The following is a 26,592-nucleotide window of genomic DNA, read 5'->3' on the forward strand; positions in this document are numbered from 1 at the left end:
AGTTTAATTACCTCTGGTTATGGACACTTTTGGCAGCAATGAAGCTTCCATGGCCTGTTCCTCGGACAGTGAACATCTGGCAATATCTACATTTTCAACCCATTGATCAGCTCGCTCTCTGAAAGTAAAGAAAATAGCTTATTTTTTTGTAGATATTAAAACAATAACTGAGATATTACTTGTGTAGAAAGTAAACATCCACACCTCGATGGTGTCAACTGTGCTAATGTCTGCGTAATGAGAAAGTAGGGAAAAAATATAAATAGACTATTTCTGGTCTAGCAATCGATGACAAATGAGCTCGCTGCCCAAACGTACATAATAACAGAGTAGATTCTCCTGATTAAAATGGTGCCCGACCTAAAAAATCTAAATATACACAGTGAGATATTTGACGAAATAGACCAGAATGCCTCTCCATAGGAAAACAATGGGGGCCGCTCAGTGTTCCAAGGGAAAAAAGTATTTTAGGGCTAGCATTTGATGACAACCAAGCTAGCTGCGCAGGCTTACATAATTAGAAAGAAGAGATTCTCATGGTTAAAATGGCGTCCGACTTGAAAAAAATTGAAATATACACATTACGGGATATTTGGCGGAATAGACAGACATGCCTATATTTCCCCCTTAGGAAACAATGGGAAGACCGCAGATCAAATGTTCCAATCAAATGTTTTTGTGTTTACATTTTAACTAAAAAACAACATGAGCAGGTCTCATTGCCAACAATAGCGAAGCAGGCATTGTGACGTTGAACAATAAGCTGGGGATAGAACGTTCGGAAGGTGAGTTGTTGCCACGTTGCTCAATAGAACTAATAGGAGCTGGCAGGGTGAAAAATGCTCTAAAATAAGGCCTGTTTTTGCAATTACTTCAAAATGACAGCAAGCAGCTAGGAAATATGGTCATATTATGAAACTGGGCTCCACGGCGGATGCAATTAAATAGTTTTTATCAGCAAAGAAAATAAAAAATGTCATGTGTCCAGCCTACTATCTATATGGATTTCAGAGCACTCTCGTCTGAGTGTACCAGAGCGCAGAATAATTCATTAACGAGCGCCCAACACCCGTTGAATATGACCGGTGTCAGTAAATGTCGGGAAAAAATATAATTAAATTGTTTCCAGCAGCACATTTACAGTCACCAATGCTCTGGTTAACACAAAAACTGCCTTACCAGTTCTGCTAGGCCGAGTAAAATGGTCAGAGTGGTCTCATTTGTGTCTGGAACTAGCTAGCCAAGCTTGGGTGCTTGACTGCTGTTGTAAGGCCAGAACGCTCAAATCAACCCTACTCAGCTCGAACGTCCAGTGTGCGCTCCGAGAGCGAAAAAGGTCTGAATTTACAAACTGACAATGCTCTGAATTTATGAGCCTCACGTTGTACAGCGCCATATTTTCTGTTCCATCCTAACGGAAACCTAGAGGATTTTTCATTTTTCATGGAATAGAAACCCCATAATATTAATCAAATTAATTAAGCAAGTACCAGTCAAAAGTTTGGACACACCTACTCATTCCAGGATTTTTCTTTATTTTTACTATTTTCAATATTGTAGAATAATAGTGAAGAAATCACAACTATGAAATAACACCGGTCTCCTGCTTGCCCTGCATTCTGTAGTACAGACATGGCCTGCTCTCCCTTATGTAAGGAATTAGACACTTTCCCATGTTTACTACAGTATGTATTGTCTCTCTCTCTCTCTCTCTCTCTCTCTCTCTCTCTCTCTCTCTCTCTCTCTCTCTCTCTCTCTCTCTCTCTCTCTCTCTCTCTCTCTCTCTCTCTCTCTCTCTCTCTCTCTCTCTCTCATGCATCCTATGTTACTGTGGTCAAAGACTTTAAATCTTCTTATCATCGCTGGTAATACCATCGCTACACACTCCACCTTAATGAATAATAAAGTGGAGGGCGCCTTATAGTGGCCTCATACAGAGGTTGTTGTACTCTTCCCTGTCCATGCTAGACCTGCCTGACCTGCCTGAACTTGGGATTTTGCTATTCAGCACTTTGAGTGTCTACTTTTTGTAGTCTGTAATTCGCATTGTCTGATGTAACAAGTCTTTATAAATCCATTCATATGAGTACATGACAAATCAATGCTTTGGTTTTTACTGAGGGCCAACCAAGGCCCAATGTTGCAATATGTACAGTATACCAGTAGTATAACAACAATGCCATTTTCATTACATTGTTCAGTTTATTCATTTTTTCATGTTAATTATTCAATATAGTTTCAAAATGTACCTGTTACGGGCAATATATGAAACATTGAAACAGGCAAAAGCTGTTACAAAACCACTCAACAACCATCCAGTAGCCTCTTCACAATGAATAGTAATATTTGATGTTTTGTCATTATAGTCCCACATATTTTATTTTAGCATAGCGTGTCTTCATGGCTTTTATAAGTGAGATTGGGTATTGTCTTTGTTGTTTTCCACCAGCATGTCATGACCAAGTGATTCAATTTCCTCATTTATAAAAGTCCCATTATGCTCTCAGTAATGTCACTGTGGTGTCTGTATGGTCCTCTTAATGTCTGTGCAGTCCTTTAACATGACATATACCCTGCAAAAACTGTCATCTGACTGGATGCTAATGCTTCCTTTATGATAAAGACTCTAATAGTTAATGCCCCAATTCCATGGAGTCGTGTTCATGCTCTCCCTCTTCAAGTTGTTCTTGGCACAAAATGGCATATGCTGGCTGGTCCTGATACCTGAAGGAGGATGGACTTTGCTGCTATTTTGTGGCCCAACAAAGTCCAAAACTGACCTCGGATCAGTGTCCAGTGACAACTTCATCTTATTTATATCTGAAGGAGGGAGGGCTGGACAGTTATTTTTCTCCTCAGATTACTGATGAAACTAACGGTTGGCTGCTCCTCAAGGCTCCTTCCACAATCCACACTGGAGCCACTCCCACTGCCACCCGAGTCACTCAGTCGGAATATGTTATTGACCAATCGGAGTGTCTCTTTCCTCACGGACTCCGACAACAGGAAGTACATCACGGGGTCTAGGCAACTGTTGAGGGCAGAGAGTAGCAACACCACTTCGTTGGCTTGGTCTACCACACCCCTCCAGAAGCAGGAAGTTTCGCTGATCTGGGAGACGACGTAGAACACCCGAACCATGTGATAGGGTACGAAGCAGATGGTAAACAGAAAGAGGACGAAGAAGGACTTCCTGGCAGTACGGTTGTAGCGGGTCGCGTTGGGGAGGTCCGGTTTATCTCTCGACGCCCTCAGCAGCTTGAGTGCAATTTTCCCATAAGACACCACAAGGCAGACAAACACAAACCAGAACACAGCAACCAGGAAGAGGTTGAAATAGGCCTTCCCCTGCGCATGCTTTCGCTGTTTATACTGGAAACACCTGGGGGATTGGGAGAAAATAAAATTACTATTAGTGTAATTGTTCAAAATGTTGGACCCTACTCAAATAAAGCATATCAACAAAGTTCTCCTCGAAAAATTTGTAAATTCATTTTTCTTGAAAAATAAAACCCACTTGTTCAACTCCTCGTTTCCCTCGGAGAGGAGGATCATGGGTATGACAGAGGCGAGGGCCAGGATCCAGATGGTCCCACAGACGGTGGAGCTCCATCTGGTGGCCTGGAGGCGATACTGCCCCACGACGGTACGCTGGATCTTCAGATAGCGATCCACACTGATCAACCCTAATAAGGTGATACTGATATACATGTTCATATAAAAGAGGTTTCCCACGACCTTACAGAGGGTGGGGCCCATGTCCCAGTGGTTCCCTTTACTGTGGTAGAGGACTCTGAATGGGAGACAGATGACCAGTAGCAGGTCAGCTAACGCTACGTTGATGAGGAATACTCGGACAGAGTTCTTCTTGGAGTGGACGTATAGAAAGACCCAGAGCGCCAGTATGTTGCCGGCCAGGCCCAAGACGAATAGGACAGAGTAGAGGACTGCTAGAGGGATCTGAAGGGAGCTGTCGTCAAGTTGACAGTGTTCCCTGGGGTCAGGGGTTGTGGCGGTCAAGAGGTTCTTGAAGGTAGTCTCCGTGGCGATGAGTGAGTGGGAGGACTTGGGAAAGGGAAAGAATGTGACGTTGGTAGGGAAGTTGGTTGTCATAGCATCGGTTTCCCTCTTCAATCCTGAGTCCTGCATAGGGGGGAAAGTCAGGGAAAATAACATTTCATCCAGAAACTTTGTCTACTTCCTCGAATCATAAACCATCATAATAAAGTCAGACACATTCCATATAGTGCACAAGCTGGTTTAAAAAAAATCTACTTCCTTAAATCAACCAAAAGTGTTTCTTGGTTCTTACAGAATGTTCTCTTGGGAAAGTTATTTGCTCTAATTAGTTCTGGTCTGTTTTGATGGCAGGAGGCCAAGCGGGATGATTTAGGTCCAGATCAGCACCTAATCCACTAATAATTAATTATACTGTACATTACTCAGGTCCTGTACAAATCTCTGGCCAGCTGATTGACCACCTGACAAACAACTACAGACTACACTACCTGGCCTACCTTATAGAGGAACAAACAACTACAGACTACACTACCCGGCCTACCTTATAGAGGAACAAACAACTACAGACTACACTACCTGGCCTACCTTATAGAGGAACAAACAACTACAGACTACACTACCTGGCCTACCTTATAGAGGAACAAACAACTACAGACTACACTACCTGGCCTACCTTATAGAGGAACAAACAACTACAGACTACACTACCTGGCCTACCTTATAGAGGAACATGCAGGGAATAACAAACTTTACTTTTCAAATTAACTCAGTGATACTTTTCCCCTTTGCAAAATACTTCAGAGACCTGCCAGTTAAACCTTGATTGGAAATGTTGCGGGTGGTATTTTGTAATTCCATCACTCAGGGCTCTATCCAGTATATGGAAATCATTTTGTCTTTGCACTGTGAGAATATGATTTAGAATTTACATAATCAATACGTTCGGTTTGAAACAAAAATGGCAACACAAGAATTCACAACACAATCACTCACAATCTGGAAACAGCTTTTCATTGAATACACACTGTACTCACCCAGTGAATTGTGACCATTGTAGATGTTGTTTCTCTTCACTCTTTGTGAATGTGCTTGTGTGGCACATTCATGTGTGGCACATTCTCTCCCTCTCTTTCATTCTCTTTCAGATTTGTAGTTCTGTTTTTAGCATAAATTGTATTTTCTTAATCCAGTCTGTTTTGCTCCAGCTTTACTCCCCGTTTCATAGAAAGTTGGAGCTGCCCTAAATAGATGCCTGTAGATGAAGGTTCCAGGTCTCTAGGTTCTCAGTATCTGCCTTTCTACGACTTCAACTATTCTCTGGAGAACTGTGACTAACAGGTCGTAAAAGCCTCAGGATCCCCAGAATCTCTCTCACTTTCTCTCTATTCTCTATTTCCTCTCCTTCTCTGCATTCCCTTCAGCTGCGATCTACTCTCGAAAGCTGTGAAATGCCAAAGTACAGAGTCTTAACTGAGAAAACTTAAAGGAAAAAGGGGGGGGGGGGTTGACTACAGCTTTAAACCACAGAGACCGAGATACAGGGCAGAGCGCGCGCACACTTTTGCTCACACACACACACACACACACACACACACACACACACACACACACACACACACACACACACACACACACACACACACACACACACACACACACACAGGGTAGGGCCCAGCCCACTGCTGATGACACATGCTAGAGCAACCGCTAGGACCACAGAGCATAGACCGCCTATGTATACAGGGAACCCTGCATGAACACAATTTATAAAATGTATACACTGATTATATAGCATACCTGAAGTATACATGTTACCTATATAGGACAGCGGTTGACCCACGTACAGGCTTTCTCATTTTTATTAGGTTGTCAAAAAAATGTTTCTGTAGCCACTATGGTTCAAGCTTCAACCTGATTTTAATTTACCACTCAGGATAACTATCTTCGGCCTAACCCTTGGCCCAACCCAGCATTTTGGGAAAAACTGAAAACTAGTAATAGATGGAGACAAAAGTAACTTCAGAATGTGTTCAGAATGAGACAGGAAGAGTCTGTGGTGGTGGTGGCGTCATGTACAACTCTTGTTAACAGATTTACACATGTATGTGTCAGCGATTCATTGGAGCAAGTCTTCAAACTGTCTTTGATGTGTAGGTTTCTGTAATGATGTTTTCATGGCTGTAGCCCTACTCAGACCATAGTAAATTAGACACACACACATACACTATATATACAAAAGTATGTGGACACCCCTAATTTGAGAAGTAGAGGAAAATCTGTTCTTCCCCCCCATGTTGCTGACAGGTGTATAAAATCAAGCACACAGCCATGCAGTCTCCATAGACAAACATTGGCAGTAGAATGGCCTTACCGAAGAGCTCAGTGACTTTCAACAATTGCACAGTTATAGGATGCCACCTTTCCAACAAGTCAGTTTGTCAAATTTCTGCCCTGCTAGAGCTGTCCCGGTCAACCGTAAATTCTGTTATTGTGAAGTGGAAAGTTCTAGGAGCAACAACGGCTCAGCCGCGAAGTGGTAGGCCACACAAACTCACAGAAAGGGACCACTGAGCGCTGAAGAACGTAGCGCGTAAAAATCTTAATCCCTTGGTTGCAACACTGACTGAGTTCTAAACTGCATCTGGAAGCAAGAAGAACTGTGTCATTAAATGGGTTTCCATGGCCGAGCAGCCTCACACAAGCCTAAGATCACCATGTGCAAAGCCAAGCGTCGGCTGGAGTGGTGTAAAGCTCGCCGCCATTGGAACAGTGGAAACGCGCTCTCTGGAGTGATGAATCATGCTTCACCATTTGGCAGATCCTGACTGACGAATTTGGGTTTGGTGGATGCCAGGAGAACGCTACCTGCCCCAATGCATAGTGCAAACTGTAAAGTTTGGTGGAGGTGGAATAATGGTTGGGGCCTGGCATGGGCCTTAGTTCCAGTGGAGGGAAATCTTAACGCTACAGCATACAATGACATTCTAGACGATTCTGTGCTTCCAACTTTGTGGCAACAGTTTGCAGAAGGCCCTTTCCTGTTTCTGCATGATAATGCCCCTGTGCACAAAGCAAGGCTGGCATTTTCGAGATCGGTGTGGAAGAACTTGACTGGCCTGCACAGAGACCTGAGCTCAACCCCATCGAAAACCTTTGGGATGAATTGGAACACCGACTGCGAGCCAGGCCTAATCGCCCAACATCAGTGCCGACCTCCCTAATGCTTGTGGCTGAATGGAAGCAGGTCCCCACACGAACAGCAGTTGTCCACATACTTCTAGTCATGTAGTGTACATACTCAAAGGATTTAGTTAGGCAGCCAAACACCCACACACACACACACACACACCACAGAACAGCACAGGAGTCAGTAGTCTGTCAGACAGGGTGGAGGGATAATGGATTTACCAGGGTGTTTTGCAGTGTTTATGATTATGTTGTTGTTTTAATATGCTCATATTAAAAGAGCCTATTTTATTGGAAGTAAAATGTTAACCCTACAGATACACTTGTAGATTGCGCTTACAGCTTGACAAGAGCTGATGGAATTCTTAGCAAGTCCTATACCTAGATCCTATACCTAGATCATATCCCTAGATCCTATACCTAGATCCTATCCCTAGATCCTATACCTAGATCCTATACCTAGATCCTATACCTAGATCCTATCCCTAGATCCTATACCTAGATCCTATCCCTAGATCCTATCCCTAGATCCTATCCCTAGATCCTATCCCTAGATCCTATCCCTAGATCCTATCCCTAGATCCTATACCTAGATCCTATACCTAGATCCTATCCCTAGATCCTATACCTAGATCATATCCCTAGATCCTATACCTAGATCCTATCCCTAGATCCTATACCTAGATCCTATACCTAGATCCTATACCTAGATCCTATCCCTAGATCCTATCCCTAGATCCTATACCTAGATCCTATCCCTAGATCCTATCCCTAGATCCTATACCTAGATCCTATCCCTAGATCCTATAACTAGATCCTATACCTAGATCCTATCCCTAGATCCTATACCTAGATCCTATACCTAGATCCTATACCTAGATCCTATACCTAGATCCTATACCTAGATCCTATACCTAGATCCTATCCCTAGATCCTATACCTAGATCCTATACCTAGATCCTATCCCTAGATCCTATACCTAGATCCTATACCTAGATCCTATACCTAGATCCTATACCTATATCCTATCCCTAGATCCTATCCCTAGATCCTATACCTAGATCCTATACCTAGATCCTATCCCTAGATCCTATCCCTAGATCCTATACCTAGATCCTATACCTAGATCCTATCCCTAGATCCTATAACTAGATCCTATACCTAGATCCTATCCCTAGATCCTATACCTAGATCCTATACCTAGATCCTATCCCTAGATCCTATACCTAGATCGTATACCTAGATCCTATACCTATATCCTATCCCTAGATCCTATCCCTAGATCCTATACCTAGATCCTATACCTATATCCTATACCTAGATCCTATCCCTAGATCCTATACCTAGATCCTATCCCTAGATCCTATCCCTAGATCCTATCCCTAGATCATATACCTAGATCCTATCCCTAGATCCTATCCCTAGATCCTATACCTAGATCCTATACCTAGATCCTATAACTAGATCCTATACCTAGATCCTATACCTAGATCCTATCCCTATATACTATACCTAGATCCTATAACTAGATCCTATACCTAGATCCTATCCCTAGATCCTATCCCTAGATCCTATACCTAGATCCTATACCTAGATCCTATCCCTATATACTATACCTAGATCCTATACCTAGATCCTATCCCGAGATCCTATCCCTAGATCCTATACCTAGATCCTATCCCTAGATCCTATCCCTAGATCCTATACCTAGATCCTATACCAAGATCCTATACCTAGATCCTATACCTAGATCCTATACCTAGATCCTATACCTAGATCCTATACCTAGATCCTATACCTAGACAGCTTCTCATTTGCTCAAACTTTTTTCTTTGCTTCCCGATGTACAATATTATGTCTGACTTTCCACTGTAGTGGGGTACTTCTGGGTTTCAGGGTGGGTGTGAGGGTGTGTCTTGTATTTAGATTATATTTTATTGGTGGGTGTCTCCTTTAATGGTTTAAAATAGAACATCCTTCTGAGATCGCTATGTGTGTCTTTAAGCGTCATTGTGAAGTCAAAGGCAATTTTCGGGATTGTGTGCACAATTACTTATTTTATTTGACCAAGGCCTCTTTTTCAAGAGAACCCTTCATGAACACAATGTATAAAAAATGTACAACATGCGAACATACAGCACAATACAAACATGCCATACTACAAGCCGTTTCAGAACAAACACATTCTTCAACAATGAGGACCTTCATTAACAACTTGAACTGCCCTTTGATGCGCCAGAGCATCTGTAGATCATTCCATTTACGGAGCGATTTCCCTAATTCTGTAGTGGTCAACAGGACCTCTAGAGTTATAGCCATCCCTGTGATCAGGTCTGGTGGCTCGTATGTCTGTAATTTAAAGTAAAGTCAAATATGGCGGAAGTTTGCACAATTGGGCTTTATGAACCAAAAAGAGAGCAGTGCATGATCTGCGAGACTTAAGCGAGGGCCAGACTACTTTCTGATACAGAATGCAATGATGTGTACTGAACCTATTGCCAATAATGAAGCGTAGATCACTATGATAAGCCATTGGATGCAGTTTAAATATCATACTGGCTATTTCATCAAAAATGTAATATATTGTTCTCTCTCTCTCTCTTCTCCACTCTTTCTTTCTTTCCATTTGTCCTCCAGCCCCACTGTGTCCTCCTGGCGTCTAAAGAGAACAGCGCTCCAGTGAAGCTGGGAGGCTTCGGCGTGGCCATCCAACTGGGAGAGTCAGGACTGGTGGCTGGAGGTACACAACACATTGCATGCTGGGAATGTCCCTGTGCATCCCTCAGATGTTTGCAGATCTGAATTGGAACTGGCTGTCAGGCTCCGTCCAATATCCACACTAAAATACCACATGGAACCAAGCAGAATGTACCGGCCATCTATTCTACATGGTTATCCTACTATGGATATTGGAAAAGAGGCTATATCGAGTTAATGTTCCACAATGCTCTCTTACCCACTAACACAGGATACACAGCTGCAGTTGTTGCGCTCTATCCAATCCTACCACAGAACACACAGACAGTGAGACAAACCTGCCCATCAGAGCAGAGGATCAGACTTTGTTTACGTAAGACAACAGGTCTCACATTTTTTAGTTGAGAAATACTGCACCAAACACCTTAGCTAGATGTACAATTGCATGACTTAAACCTCCTTGGCGAAAACGTTAAAATGAATTACAAGATTTCTTAAATTAGATTCATTCAGAATATGTTGAGGAAGTAATACTGGCTTTGTTCCTATGGTGTCTCATGGGGGACAGATATCAGTAACTGCCACATTGAACCACACCAAGACTTAAATCAAGTTGTTCTTAATGAGCAACAGAGAAACACATGCGTAATCAGTGTGTTCAGTCGCTCCAAGGGTAACGCCACATGTAGTGTACCAGATGTATGAATGAATTGTTAGGTTAACATTTCATTTGAATGAGTGTTTTCACAGCAGACAAGATAAACCAACAAAATATGCTCCCCGGTGCCTGAATCAGGGAGGAAAATATATTTATCTTCATCCCTGATGCATTGTAATGCATTACTCATGTTCTTGACACATCAGCCATCAGCTTTCGTCACACATTGGTTTGACCCAACAATCAAATTTCCTCTTACTAACAAATCAAATTGTATTTTTCACATGAGCCAAATACAACAGGTTCCCTAGACATTACAGTGAAATGCTTACTTACAAGCCCTTAACCAACAATGCTGACACGTGTGCTTTAACAGGACGTTGAAACTACACACCTGTGTACGTGGGCTGACCTTAAAATAGGATTTAGACCTGACTTTGTCTGGTCAATCATGTAAGCACACACAAAAAAATTGCCAAAGACTCCAGCCACCCAAGACTGTTCACCATGTTCCCGTCCAGCAGGCAGTACCGGTGCATCAAGGCTCAGTCCAACAGACTCCTAAACAACTTCTATCCCCTGGCCATAAGGCTGTTAAATGGCTAATAACTACTGCTCTCCCTCTCCCACAGACTATCCACACGGACTCTATGCCCATCCACAGGCTCTACCCACTCACTGCCACTCTTACTCACACGCACACACACCTACTCACATACACACACCCTCACTCACAGACTCATTACTAATTACCACATGCTTACACCCAGTAAGCAGGACAGGAAAATGGTACAATTCACACACAAAATAGTACAATTCACACACTTGTCAAGAGAACATCCCTGGTCATCCCTACTGCCTCTGATCTGGCAGACTCACTAAACACAAATGCTCCGATTGTAGATTAAGTTTCACTGTTGAAGTGTGCCTCTGACTATCCATCAATTTAAAAAACAAGAAAACCATTCCGTCTGGGTTGCTTAAAAGGATCGGACCCTTTGTTTCAATTTTCACCTAAAATAACATATCCAAATCTAACTGCCTGTAGCTCAGAACATAATGCGAGGATATGCATATTCTTGATACCATTTGAAAGGAAACACTTTTACATTTGTGGAAATGAGAAATGAATGTAGGAGAATATAACACATTAGATCTGGTAAAATATAATACAAAGAAAAAAAACATGCTTTTTTTAATCATCTTTGAAATGCAAGAGAAAGGCCACAATGTAAAAAAAATTTTTTTAAATAAACGTCCTCTCACTGTCAACTGCGTTTATTTTCAGCAAACTTAACATGTGTAAATATTTGTATGAACATAAGATTCAACAACTGAGACATAAACTGAACAAGTTCCACAGAAATGTGACTAACAGAAATGGAATAATGTGTCCCTGAACAAAGGGGGGTCAAAATCAAAAGTAACAGTCAGTATCTGGTGTTGCCACCAGCTGCATTAAGTACTGCAGTGCATCTCCTCCTCATGGACTGCACCAGATATGCCAGTTCTTGCTGTGAGATGTTACCCCACTCTTCCACCAAGGCACCTGCAAGTTCCCAGACATTTCTGGGGGGAATGGCCCTAGCCCTCACGCTCCGATCCAATAGGTCCCAGAAGCGCTCAATGGGATTGAGATTCGGCTCTTCGCTGGCCATGGCAGAACACTAACATTCCTGTCTTGCAGGAATTCACGCACAGAACGAGCAGTATGGCTGGTGGCATTGTCATGCTGGAGGGTCATGTCAGGATGAGCCTGCAGGAAGGGTACCACATGAGGGAGGAGGATGTCTTCCCTGTAACGCACAGCGTTGAGATTGCCTGCAATGACAACAAGATCAATCTGATGATGCTGTGACACATCGCCCCAGACCATGAAGGACCATGAAGGACCCTCCACCTCCAAATCGATCCCGCTCCAGAGTACAGGCCTCGGGGTAACGCTCATTCCTTTGACGATAAACGCGAATCCGACCATCACCCCTGGTGAGACAAAACTGCGACTCGTTGGTGAAGAGCACTTTTTGCCAGTCCTGTCTGGTCCAGCGATGGTGGGTTTTTGTTGTTGCCATCCTGTACATGTCCCACAGGTGTGATGTTCGGATGTACCGATCCTGTGCAGGTGTTGTACACGTGGTCTTCCACTGCGAGGACGATCAGCTGTCTGTCCTGTCTCCCTGTAGCGATATCTTAGGCGTCTCACAGTACGGACATTGCAATTTATTGCCCTGGACACAATTTATTGCCCATGCCTCCTCGCATGCCTAAGGCACGTTCACGAAGATGAGCAGGGAACCTGGGCATCTTTCTTTTGGTGTTTTTCAGAGTCAGTAGAAAGGCTTCTTTAGTGTCCCTAATGTTTTCATAACTGTGACCTTAATTGCCTACCGTTTGTAATTTGAAGGAGATTGAAATGATTTATACTTTTACATTAGATACTTAAGTAGATTTTAGTGATTACATTTACTTTTCATACTTAAGTAGATTTAAAATCAAATAGTTTATACTTTTACTCAAGTAGTATTTTACTGGATGACCTTTGCTTGAGTCATTTTCTTTTAAGGTATCTTTACTTTTACTCAAGTATGACAATTGAGTACTTTTTCCACCACTGCTTACACCACACGCACACAACCCCTCACACCTACACTGCTGCTAAAATTATTATTGATTAGATGTATTACTACCATTAAGCTGCTGTTAATTGATTATTGATTGCCATTTACAATTGCTTCTATCTATTTATCCTGCTCCTGGTCACTATTATTCCTGTTTATATATTAGTATCTACTGTATCTACCTCAACTACTCCAGTGTCCTTGCACACTGTACATTTGGTACTGGTACTCACCCTGTATATAACTTACACTGTCTTTATTCTTCCTTTCTTATCTCCTTTTTTGGGGGGGAGGTGCAAGTAAAGCATTTCACTGTACTTCAAATCAAAATGTATTTGCCACATGCGCCGAATACAAGTGTAGACTTTACCGTGAAATGCTTACTTACAAGTCCTTTACCAACAGCTCAGTTCAAGAAGAAAATATTTACCAAGTAGGCTGAAATAAAAAGTAATAATAAAGAGTTACAAATTAAGAATATTAATAATGAGGCTATATACAGGGGGCAGTGATAACGAGTCAGTGTGCAGGGGTACAGGCTAGTTGAGGTGATCTTGTAGGTGGGGGCGAAGTGACTGCATAGGTAACAAACAAACAGCTAGAGGTAGCAGTGTACGGGGGGGTGTCTATGTAAATTGTCCCGTGGCGATTTTTATGAATTGTTCAGCAGTCTAATGGCTTGGGGGTAGAAGCTGTTGAGGAGCCTTTTGATCCTAGACTAGGCGCTCCAGTACTGCTTGCCGTGCGGTAGCAGAGAAAACAGTCTATAACTTCAGTGACTGGAGTCTCTGACAATTTTATGGTCTTTCCTCTGACACCCCCTATTATATAGGTCCTGGATGGCAGCAAGCTTGTCCTCAGTGATGTACTGGGCCGTTTGCATTACCCTGTGTAGCACCTTACAGTCAGATGCAGAGCAGTTGCCATACCAGGCGGTAATGCAACCGGTCAGGATGCTCTCGATGGTGCAGCTTTTGAGGATCTCATGACCCATGGCAATTTTTTTCAGGCTCCTGAGGGTGAAAAGGTTTTGTCATGCCCTCTTAACAACTGTCTTGGTATGTTTGGACCATGATAGTTCGTTGGTGATGTGGACACCAAGGAACTTGAAACTCTCGACCCACTCCACTACAGCCCCATCGATGTTAATGGGGGCCTGTTCGGCCCGCATTTTCCTGAAGTCCACGATCAGCTCCTTTGTCTTGCTCACATTGAGGGAGAGGTTGTTGTCCTGGCACCACACTGCCTGTTCTCTGACCTCCTCCCTATAGGCCAATAATTTTGCACGCCCAATTTGTCAGTTTTTGATTTGTTAAAAATGTTTGAAATATCCAATAAATGTCGCTCCACTTCATGATTGTGTCCCACTTGTTGTTGATTCTTCACAAAAAAAATACAGTTTTATATCTTTATGTTTGAAGCCTGAAATGTGGCAAAAGGTTCAAGGGGGCCGAATACTTTCGCAAGGCACTGTAAATAGTCATATTAAACATTCATGAAAATACAAGTGTCTCACATGTATCGAAAGCCTAGAATCTTGCTAATCCAACTGCATTGTCAGATTTAAAAAAGGATTTCCTGCGAAAGGATACGATGAGATTATCTGAGCATAGAGCTCCATAAAAAAATAAAACATTTAAACAGCACAGGTGTAACATAAGCACAAACTGCATTAAAATAAATTGTTTACCTTTAATGATCTTCGTCTGTTTGCAATTCCAATGCTCATTGTTACACAATGAATGATCTTTTGTTTGATCAAATTTGTTTTTATAGCCTAACACGAAACATTTTGTGAACCGCTTGTGTCGTTAATTCCGTCTCATTCCATTTTTGACGACACATTCCAGGTAAATAATCCACACAGAACATGACTTTTCCAGTCATGTTTGGTTTCACTGCAATCAACTGGATTGTTTGTAACACAATCAAACCTGATGGGCCATTTCGCGGGACGTATTGACTGAAAGAAACCGATTTGAAGACAACAAGTCATGACATCATTGTGCACCAATGATTTGCCCGCTGTTTCGTTGATTGACTGTCTTTTAACCCAATGACCACTGATCGTCTTGAAATCTAGCTGGGTAGATAGCCAATGAGTTGAGCTAAACGGCAATACGCCATGTTTATGTGTTGCAAGACCAACCCATGTAGTAAGCTTCAGCGTAAAGTGAGTCATTCGCTATTGAAGTTTCATACCGGAAGAAGCTGCGCATATTACGCACTGCAGTGTTTGGTGAATGCGCAGATTCAGCTGTTTATATATCAATCAGTATGGCGACTAAGTCAGGGAAAGCTAAATCTAAGTCTAGATATACAGATGTATACACCATTTTTGAATAAATTGATTGGGAAGGTGAGACAGAGATTGTTGTAGGACGCTTCATTTAGAGATTGTGGAGGAATATTTTTTGAACGGGAGAGGACATCGTTTTGGACTGGTAAGTTCTTATCATGCTAATGCCCTTGTTTGAAATTAATCATATAAAATTTTATTTGTGATTTATTTTATTTTATTTAGAAGCAATATATAAACATGCAATGTCATGAAATGTGAGATGCGTGTGTCTGCCGCCCCACCCCAACCCACATGACATAGCCTATTTGAGGCTGTTGAGGAGAGGGCAGGACCACATCAATGGCCAAAGTGAAATGGCGACAGTAGATACAGCTGGTCTGTTGTAATATAATAAAGCAGTAGATCTAGCTGGTCTGTCATAATATAATAGAGACAGTAGATCTAGCTGAAATGTCATATAAAAGAGACAGTATATCTAGCAGGTAATAATAATATTATAATATATTCAACTGTCAACCTTCAACTCTCTATATATATCTGTTTATTATACCTGTTGATACAGGGCTCATATGTGAAACTATTCTAACTGAACTTTTTCTTTCACAGTGACACTGACTCCGAATGGGAGTCTTATCCGGTGTCCTGTGTGAATTTAGGTATGCTCTCTCTAATTCTCTCTTTCTCTCTCTCTGAGGACCTGAGCCCTAGGACCATGCGTCAGGACTACCTGGCATGATGACTCCTTGCTGTCCCCAGTCCACCTGGCCTTGCCGCTGTTCCAGTTTCAACTGTTCTGCCTGCGGCTATGGAACCCTAAACTGTTCATTTTTACTCTTGAGGTGCTGTCCTGTTGCACCCTCTACAACCACTGTGATCTCCACCCGGCACAGCCAGAAGAGGACTGGCCACCCCTCAGAGCCTGGTTCCTCTCTAGGTTTCTGCCTCTCTAGGGAGTTTTTTAAGCCACCGTGCTTCTACACCTGCATTGCTTGCTGTTTGGGGTTTTCAGCTGGGGCTATATAAATAGATTTGATTTGATAGAGGACTGAGGGTCTTCCAAATATTGAAAGTGTGTAAATAGTTACCCATTTTATTTTGTAAATGTATATATATATATTATTTCATATATTTTTTTATCAAATTTTTTTTTTTTTTCAACAAAAAAATTATCTCATTTTCTTTCTCAATTCGTTGGGGGTGTTAGAATATCATTTTGGTATTTTGTATATAGTTATTTGTTTCAAAATGTATACCTTCACCAATTTGGCCACTTGGGTACATTTGGGCTACTTGTGTGAGTACTGTTGCCCTCTTATATTTTTCACTGAAATTGTCCCCATCTGAATGTTTGTTTTATCTTGTTCATTTTAAAGATGATGATACAAAAATAAATTGAAAAAACGTATGGTTTCTTTCATTGTTTTATCTAAACCAGATGTATTGTGTGTTACTATCCTACATTGAATTCACATTTCTACAAACTTCAGAGTGTTTTCTTTCAAATGGTACCAAGAATATGCATATCCTTGGTTCTGTGCCTGAGCTACAGGCTGTTAGATTTGGGTATGTCTTCAGGTGGAAATTGCACAAAGTAGGAGGGGAGCTGCAAGAGGTTTTAAGAGACGGTATCAGCAACATTATGCAAACAATAAGTTAAAAAATAACTTATACCAAATACTTTTTTTTTTACAAAATTGCACAATTGTTTGGGAGAATGTTGAACGTCAGCCATGTTCTTCAGCACCATCTTCCAATGTGCATGTGACATATAACTTCAAACTTGAAAACGCACACTCAGAAGCGTAGTAAAGAGTTGTAGTAGAATATGAATATCAATGATGTTCCAATTTCTTTGGTAGTTTGTGGCTTCTGAAGCCAGAATAAAGACCACTTCTTCTTTCCTATTCAGTAGAATTGACATTCTGTTCAGAAAAAAGAAGTGATATTCTGTGAGCATTCATGTGTCCATGACTTACTTGACTTAAAGGGGAACTGCACCTGCTGATTTGGCCTAGTTTTTGTTGCTTTCTCCTCAAGAAATGGGGGTGTGGCCAGCAACAAATCCTTGCCAACACCAAGACACACCCATCTGTCAGAACCTTGCCCGCAGCTGTTTCCCCCCACTCAATCACAGCAAACAAACCTCCTGCCGGTTGAGTTCATTTACATTTTCTAAACTAAGTGTTTTGATAGCTTCCTGACCAGGTTAGGTGATCTTTTTGTGATGTTCCGGGGACATCCTAGCAAATAATTGTTGTTTGCAGGGCTGTTGCTGGCACAGTGTCTGTGGTTAAGTCAGGTGGAGGCTTGTTTGGAATTTCCTCAAAGTGTTATCTCCAGCACTCCATTTCTTGGGATTTTTTGGTAAGAGGGTTTCCCGTTTATCTCTAATGGGGTGGCTTCGGCTCCTGTTCTTCCCAGCCAGCTGTCCGGTGATCTTGTACAGCTCCTTGGAATTTTGTTGCTTTGGCTGCTGCCTCCACCTCACTAGCAAGCTGTTCCTTGTGTGCTTTCTTTTCCCTCTTTCTGACCAACTTATTTCTATGTCTGTATTCCTGCTGCAGACTTCCTCTCTTGGTGCCATCCATTTCCCAGTTGAGTTTGGTCTCCCTCCTTGCCTCTATTTCTTTCCAGGTGTCATCTCACACTTGTCTTTTCACACTAAGACTGACTTTGCATAGATCCATTGTTGAGGGAAAATGTACTTGATACGATTGGTATGTTTTGTTGTCTCACTTAGCTATCTTAAGATGATTACACTAATTGTAAGTTGCTCTGGCTAAAAGCGTCTGCTAAATGACTAAAATGTACCTGTGATTGTCTTTTCTCCTAACTTCCCTGTGGCCTTGTACTTCTTCGCCAGTTCTTGTGATGGCATTCTTGCATCTTGACCACTTGTCATCTATGTTTTCTCCCAATACTCAAAATATTTGAGATACAGTATTCCCCGTTCCTGGCGTATCTGGCTATTTTGTACTTTTCTCGTCAAATCGCCCCTGCGTCCAACTGCCAACCTTCCTCTTCACTGCCAACTTCATCCTGTATTATCCTATCGGGGTGATAGTCAGTCGATGTCGGCCCCTCTTTTGACTGACATCCAGGAGCAGTCTCCTCCATTTCCTGGTTATTGTTATGTGATCAATCAGTTTTTTTGTGGGCCAGGCATACCCATGTGGCTTTATGGGTGGGTTTTTGTGGGAAGAGACTTCCTCAAATTGTTTGTTAAAAGTAATTTCCTCACCATCTTAAATAAGCATGCCCCTTTCAATAAAATGTAGAGCTAAGAACAGATTTTGCCCTTGGTTCACTCCAGACCTGACTGCCCTCGACCAGCACAAAAACACCCTGTGGCGTACTGCACTAGCATCGAATAGTCCCCACGATATGCAACTTTTCAGGGAAGTCAGAACCAATACACACAGTCAGTTAGGAACAGAAATTTGGCATTTTGTAGCTCTAACTCCAAAAAGTTCTGGGACACTGTCAAGTCCATGGAGAATAAGAGCACCTCCTCCCAGCTGCCCACAGCACTAAAGCTAGGAAACACTGTCACCGCCGATAAATCCATGATAATTGAGAATTTCAACAAGCATTTCTCTATGGCTGGCCATGCCTTCCTCCTCGCTACCCCAACAGCTCCCCAGCAGCTACTTGCCCAAGCCTCCCCAGCTTCTCCTTCACCCAAATCCAGATGGCAGATGTTCTGAAAGAGCTGCAAATACTGGACCTGTACAAATCAGCTGGGCTAGATAATCTGGACCCTCTCTTTCTAAAGGCTTTGAAAGCCAAGTTAACAAACAGATCAGTGATCATTTTGAATCCCACCGTACCTTCTCCGCTGTGCAATCCGGTTTCCGAGCTGGTCACCGGTGCACCTCAGCCACGCTCAAGGTACTAAACTATATCATAACCGCCATCGATAAAAGACAATACATAACCACCATCGATAAAAGACAATACATAACCACCATCGATAAAAGACAATGCATAACCACCATCGATAAAAGACAATACATAACCACCATCGATAAAAGACAATGCATAACCACCATCGATAAAAGACAATGCATAACCACCATCGATAAAAGACAATACATAACCACCATCGATAAAAGACAATACATAACCACCATCGATAAAAGACAATACATAACCACCATCGATAAAAGACAATACATAACCACCATCGATAAAAGACAATGCTGTGCTGTCAGACTTCAACAATGCTCAGGTTGTATCTTCTCATCTCTCCAGCTAGTTGTGACAGCTTTCCTGTCTGGTAAAATGTTCTGACATTCCAGCATCCAATTCTCATTCTTGACTGTTCTTTCAGTTGAGTTTGGGCACCCTTTTAGAGTAGTCTGTTCGGCTAAGGTGAGGTGAGGTTGTGTTTCTGTAGTTTTGCTTTCCGAAATAGTTTTTGAACAACTGAATGGGTGACTAGAAATTTTCAAACTACCAGATCTTTGGTAACTTTCAAGGATTTTATGCAATCTATCACAAGACGGGTACTTCAGATTTTCACAGGTGTCTGTAATTACCTCTAACCCTCTGTGGCCTTTTCACATGTAAAATATAAGTAATTAAATAAGATTATCCCTAAAATTACCAGATTGCCATAGATTTTCTGTTAATTACCAAAATAACCAAAGATTCCGGTAACTGTGGTAAATTACCAGTAGCTTCGCAACCCTTCCCAGGCTGCTGTGCCCACTGTTATCTTCAGTGGTCGTAGATCATTTTCCTTTGTAAGGCTCCATGATCAATAGGCGGACTGTGCTTCGTCTGACCCCTCACCCTAGACCTGTCCGGTTTGGTCAGAACTGCTGGGAGTTACCTCCCACCTGCATAGCTCTGAGGGGTCATTGAGGTAAATAAGCCCCCTCACCACGACAAGGTTAGAGTCCCAGAGGAGGGCCACTTGTCCACACGTGTGTATGACTGAATGCGTGTCTACCCTTTGTCTCTTCCCTACAGGTCGTGTAGGAACACCCCACTTCATGGCCCCAGAGGTGGTGAAGAGGGAGCCTTATGGTAAGCCAGTAGATGTGTGGGGCTGTGGCGTCATCCTCTTCATCCTGCTCTCTGGCTGCCTGCCCTTCTACGGCACAAAGGAACGCCTGTTTGAAGCCATCTGCAGAGGCAAATACAAGGTAGTAGTTGATTTACAAAACGCCACCACACAATGATGTGTACAATAATAACTCCAGTCTGTGCCTATGCTATTAGTAGCCTTACCCCACCTGAAAATGTGTGTGTGCTTTTCTCTCTCTCCGTGTGCGTGTCTCTCCAGTTAAACCCCAGGCAATGGGGCCATATCTCGGAGAGCGCTAAAGACCTGGTGAGACGGATGCTCATGCTGGACCCTGCAGAGAGAATCACTGTCTACGAGGCACTCAACCACCCCTGGCTCAAGGTACACACACACACACACACTGTCTGCCTCAAACTCCACTGGATCACAGCATACTGTAAATGATGGTGCATTGTGTGAACATTTTGGGGGGGGGTGTATTTCAAATGGTACTGTAATTCCACCCCACAGACTACAGTACCGTATTTTTACAGTAGCAAACATGTTTTGACCACGAGTGGATGCATCGTATTGTTGTGTGGCTCAAGGCTGTATCTGTTGCACCCATTCGGGAAAGGGCTGTACAAAGTTAACTGGTATGTTGTATTATGGGAGCATTGATGTTTTTACAGTACATTATAAGGTATTGTACTGTTCCATTACACAGTACTTGCTTTGGTACTGTAATATGGAATACAGTCACTTGCCAGTGAGCTGCCTGTAAGTTACTGTCAAATTCACTGCAACCCCTTTTACAGTGTACAAACACACACAAACACACAGCCTTGTACAGCTAACCTTGTGGGGACACACAATTCAGTCCCATTCAAAACCCTAACCTGTACTCTTACCCTAACCTTACCTCTAACCCTAGATCCTAACCCTAAAACTAACCCTAGATCCTAACCCTTAAAGTAATTCTAATTCTAACACTAATTCTAACCTTAACCCTAAACCCACTAGAAATAGCATGTTGACCTCATGGGGACTAACAAAATGTCCGGAGTTGGTCAAATGATTGTTAGTTTACTATTCTTATGGGGACTTCTGGTCCCCAAAATAATAGTTAAACATGTCCACACACACATTGTCTTCTTGGGATACCGAAAGGCTAGTAAAGTGAGATTGTGATTGTATTGATCAGGAGAGAGACCGTTATGCCTATAAGATCCACCTGCTAGAGACGGTGGAACAGCTGAGGAAGTTCAACGCCAGGAGAAAGCTCAAGGTAAAGCTCCCCAAATTCTACTCTCCTTTTCTAGTTGGAATGACAATAGGAGTGTTCATGTTTTAAAACATTTGGTGCTGACAGGGAAGATGGTTTGTCTAACTGTCTCTGTCTCAGGGAGCCGTACTGGCAGCAGTCTCCAGCCACAAGTTTAACTCCTTCTACGGAGATCCACCAGAGGAGATGCCTGACTTCTCTGAAGACCCCACATCCTCGGGTAGGAGTAACACACACACACACACACACACACACACACACACACACACACACACACACACACACACGTTTGCACGTGCGCACACACAATTATTTACAACTCTGGGTTCCTGTTCCCCGGGCACCGATGATGTCGATTAAGGCAGTCCGCCGCACCTCTCTGATTCCGAGGGGTTGGATTAAATGCGGAAGACACATTTCAGTTGAATACATTCAGTTGTACAACTGACGAGGTATCCCCCATTGTCTTATGTCTTTTTCAATGTATTGTTTTCACAAAGAAAATATCTTCTCTAGTGCTCTAACTCTTACACCGGCTTCTGAAACGTCATCCTGGAGAGCGACTGTACTGGGTTTGCAGGCTTTTGTTCCAGCCCAACACTTGATTAAACATTATCTGTAAAACATGGACTCTACTGAAGACATACACACACACAGTTTAGAATTTCTCTAACCTCTGACACAGTACTGCTGTTAATTTTGTTGGACTAGCAAGTCAATTCAGCACCTCTGAAATCTTTGGATGGGCTGCACTGTTTTCAGAGAATGTTTCAGCCACAATTCTAGTTATTCTTTACCTTTGTTGTGTCCATGTAGTCCCTATATGAGGATGATAACTCCGTTTGTCTCACCGTAAACTCTTTATTGTTTGTGTTAATGCTGCCTTCCTGATAGGACTACTTGCAGCAGAAAGTAGGTATCCCTCCTCTAGGTATATACTGCTCTGTGTCTGTGTTGTTGTCCCTAGTTCTCCAGCAATCAACTCTCACACACCTAGATCCTGCCTGCGTGTGCTTTGTGTCCATTTGTTGTTTTGTCTTGCATTATTTGACGCTTTTTTCCCCATTTCCTGTTCAATGTATTCTCTTTTATTGTACTGTTGCCGACATAACTGTCTTACTGATTATGGATTGTCTGTTTTGGTGTGTGTGTGTGTGTGTGTGTGTGTGTGTGTGTGTGTGTGTGTGTGTGTGTGTGTGTACAGGGGCTGTGTCTCAGGTGCTGGACAGTCTTGAGGAGATCCATGCGTTGACCGACTGCAGTGAGAAAGATATGGACTTCCTACACAGTGTCTTCCAAGACGAGCATCTACACACACTACTAGATGTGAGTAGACACACACACACACACACACACACACACACACACACACACACAGAATGAGACCAACACATAGACAGACATACTGCTAGTCGGGCCACTAAAATGTAAGTCAGACAGATGTGGTGTTTCTGTCATTAAATGACGATCGGCACCAGCTGTCATTGAGTCATCTTTAACCTCTTCTCTCTGACTGACTCATGTCTATGGCGGAGGGGAGTTTAGCTGGAGGTCAGACACTCAGAAACTTGATCAGCTGACTCCCACGGCTCTGTCTGCCTCTGACAGTTAGGCTACTGCTCCATTCCAATACTCTTAACTCTAGCTGACTACATGAATGGCTCATTTCCTTTAGCTAGCTAGCTATCTAGCCCGTTTGTAGACACCTTCCCTTGTTGACATGAAAATAAGTGAATATATGTGGGAGAAAGATTGTGCAAACTCCATATAGTTTATCAGAGGGTTATGTGGTGTTATACGCATGTTGTCATGTTGTTCTTACAGAAAGAGAAGTGGAAGATGGACAGATTAGTCTCTCACTCACTCTCTCTGTCCCTCTCTCTTGCCAGTGTTTTCTGTGTTTTGTCTGTCACCCAGAACTCAGAGCAGCCAGCCAAACACCAAACCTCTCTGCTCCAGAGGGCACCAGCAGCTCACTGCCAAAACACACACACACACACCCTGCAGAGGAAACTATGCTGCACTCATGATTTCATGCCACATTAGGAGAGAAGGTGTGTGTGTGTGTGTGTGTGTGTGTGTGTGTGTGTGTGTGTGTGTGTTACTGAAGGCTATCTGGCTGGGGGAAACCGGGTTTTACTAAAGGGCTTACTTTGAGGCCTGTTGACTCTAAAAACTCTTATCTTAATCCTGAAGGGGTCTTGGTAACACTTGAATCACACCCTTCATCACAAAGTATAACAGCTTATGCAACTTCTGGAAACTGACTTGACAGTCATAACACATACTGTTATCTAGGTTGGTTGTGTGTGTGTGCGCGCATTCATGCGTTTTATGAACTTATAAGGCCTACAATATCTTAAGTTGAGGATGTGAGGTTTGGAGGGGGTTGGGAAAGGGAGTTAACAAATAGAGTGTTAGAAAAGGGTTAGTGGAAAAGGAAGGGGGAGGATGAGGCAGTTGCTTACAGACCCTGTCCCATTTGCCAGGGGCTGAATGGGTCAAGAAGAGAAAGAGAGGAAGACTTGTCTCCAACTCTCTCTCCCTAGGAAGGCCTTTCACTAGAAACTTGTTGCTGCAGATGCCCATTAGGGAGAGCAAGAGATCACACTGCTTCACTGAAAATTGAAAGAAAGAGGAGACCCAGACTCCATCACTGAAGAGAGAGAGAGAGACCCCCACAATCCAGCTCTGAAAAGCGACAGAAACAAGGAGAGCGAGAGAGACCCAGACTTCTGCACTGAAAAGAGCGTGAACAATGGGTGCTATTGTCAGGCCTTAGCCCCTTTCACTGCTGTGTGACTCCAGACTCCTGCAGTAGGCTGTGAGTACATCTGTAGGGCTGATGTTACCATCCTCTCCACTCACACACAGAGAGGCTCAGGGAAACTACAGATCCACGGGAAACGGAATGGATGTACTGTAACAGTAGCCTAGTCTGGATGCTAAGCTAGCTTAGAGCTTGTTGTGCATATTCTCTTCTGGGTTAGGGTGTTTGGGTACTGCTTGGGACCTAGTTGGTGAGTCGGTCTTGTTGTTTCAGTGTGTGTGTGTTTCAGTGGTCCTTACTTGGGATGGAGTAAGGCTTTTATTTCACTCCTTTTAGGGAGAACATTGTTGACTAACTTCAGACAACAGTTTGACAGTTAGGCAAATGAGTGATATGTTAAATGACAATATTTTAAGGTATGCATATACACTTGTTTCTGAAAATGTCAAGTTTTAATAAGCAATCTGTAAGATCTTTTTATAATGGTAGCATTAGTAGTTTGAAGTAAGTGCCAAGTGTAAAGTTCATCCAGTATGTCCTACAGTCTATACTTAAGGCAGTTTTATAAGACAGTCTGTATCGTCACACCTAAACATTGCAAGCAGATCTGAAAATAGAATTTCCTGTTAGCTACCGAGACTTCATACACCTACTCAAAATGAAGCAGGCACTGTGTGTGCGCCTTGGTGGGTGTCATTGTGTGGGTGGGTGTGGTTTCTATGACCCTGCAGATGGCTATGTCAGGAGTTGTAAAACCACAGTGCACTCCTTTTATCATTTTATCGTTATTATTTGAATTGATTTATTACTTCAGATTTTTCACCCCAGCACCCCTACTTCCCGCAGCTATGCCCCATGTCATGACAAAAATACTCCCGAATGCATCTTCTTTTTTTCAATTTTAGATTCTAGCTTTTGTTTTGGTTATTGTTAGTTCTCAAAGATCTTATTGAAAAAATATACATGATCCTTTCTACATACTTTATATCTGGGTTTTACTTGTTTAAGTTTACACTGAAAAAGTTGTTCCATCACTGTACTGTTTGAACATGGGCGGCCCAAAGAAAACACTTATGTGGACCGCCCAAGACTTTTCTATGCAGAAAAAACCCTGGACCCTGGTTCTCATGTCAGCCTTCCACAGTAGGAGCGGACAGAGAAAGACAGAGCCTCTGAACTTTCCCAGGAACAGCAGGTGTCTAGTGCTCAGCCTCCCCATGCACTCCCCACACATACATCACACAGGCATCTGTCCAAACATGGTTGACTCCCACTGCAGACCCATGCACCACAGACATCTCAAACATTCAGAATATTCTCCTCCTTTTCCCATCACATACTCAGGAAGGACACACACAGCAGACTTAGCATGATAATACTGTCTGAATATCACTGTGTTAGTGTTCATACAAATAACACATACATTTAGTCAAATAAGTTCATGGAAGGATAGCCACAGAATGTAAGTTTCTAGAAAAACGGGACCGTTCCCAGCTGTAGTTTCGACTTCTAAATGAGGAATACACATTAACTAAATGTTAGCTGTTTTTGTACCATGTTTTTGATTGTTGCCTAAACCAGCGGCTGAGAACTGCTACTTGTGATAGTACTATTGGTCTGCCTTTTGTCTCTGGCCAGGAGCTATGGGGAAATGCCTCTTTTGAAAGAGAGGTGTGTGTGTGTGTGTGTGCGCGTGCGTGCACCTGTACATGTACGTGCTGTCTTATGTCAGCTGCTCTCCTTTGATGTCCAGAAAAATGTGTACATTATCCAACACACATTCTTATGAAGATCGATCATGAGTTACATTTTTCTATCCTAAGTTATTTTATCGCTGACTTTTCAACCAAGCTCTCTTTTTCTCCTCTCAATAGTGTGAACAATGAACCCAACTTTTATTTGTGTCTGACACACAACTCCTCTGCTTGTCTTGGTTGGTTAGTGGAGACTACTCAACTGTGTGTACATTGTGTTTACACACTGATTCATACGCACGCACACAACCTCAACAGTTGATCTTGTATAGTCAGCTGGTTCATTGC

At 42.6% G+C, this 26,592-nt stretch overlaps 2 protein-coding genes across 20 annotated transcripts in view; one reads left to right on the forward strand and one right to left on the reverse strand.

The window, feature by feature from the left end:
• The window catches only part of caska (calcium/calmodulin-dependent serine protein kinase a), a 221,074-nt gene that overhangs the window by 159,391 nt on the left and 35,091 nt on the right, over positions 1–26,592 (forward strand). For 8 of the 19 annotated variants that reach the window (XM_052522126.1, XM_052522123.1, XM_052522131.1 and 5 more), the window contains exons 6-12: positions 9,844–9,946; positions 20,459–20,637; positions 20,775–20,897; positions 21,700–21,783; positions 21,901–22,000; positions 22,675–22,692; positions 22,985–23,106. In XM_052522126.1, coding sequence (XP_052378086.1) covers positions 9,844–9,946; positions 20,459–20,637; positions 20,775–20,897; positions 21,700–21,783; positions 21,901–22,000; positions 22,675–22,692; positions 22,985–23,106 — 729 coding nt within the window. Of the gene's footprint in view, positions 1–9,843; positions 9,947–17,639; positions 17,846–20,458; positions 20,638–20,774; positions 20,898–21,699; positions 21,784–21,900; positions 22,001–22,674; positions 22,693–22,984; positions 23,107–26,592 lie in introns of those variants that run through there. The other 11 variants (XM_052522140.1, XM_052522125.1, XM_052522130.1 and 8 more) reach the window with 4 other exon arrangements.
• Positions 1,764–5,475, reverse strand: LOC118370597 (probable G-protein coupled receptor 34). Its single transcript, XM_052522144.1, has 3 exons — positions 5,055–5,475; positions 3,518–4,143; positions 1,764–3,382 (listed from the first exon to the last, which is right to left on the reverse strand). Exons 1-3 carry the CDS (start codon positions 5,070–5,072, stop codon positions 2,815–2,817), a joined length of 1,212 nt encoding a protein of 403 aa, XP_052378104.1. The 5' UTR covers positions 5,073–5,475; the 3' UTR covers positions 1,764–2,814.

Source organism: Oncorhynchus keta, chromosome 7 (genome assembly GCF_023373465.1).
Source record: "Oncorhynchus keta strain PuntledgeMale-10-30-2019 chromosome 7, Oket_V2, whole genome shotgun sequence".
Taxonomy (NCBI): Eukaryota; Metazoa; Chordata; class Actinopteri; order Salmoniformes; family Salmonidae; genus Oncorhynchus; species Oncorhynchus keta.

Excerpts from the sequence above, each read along its gene's own strand:
- LOC118370597 (XM_052522144.1), bottom strand. Across the intron at positions 3,383-3,517 it reads GGAAACGAGGAGTTGAACAA|GTGTTTCCAGTATAAACAGC; the intron begins GTGGGTTTTATT and ends CCAATCCCCCAG.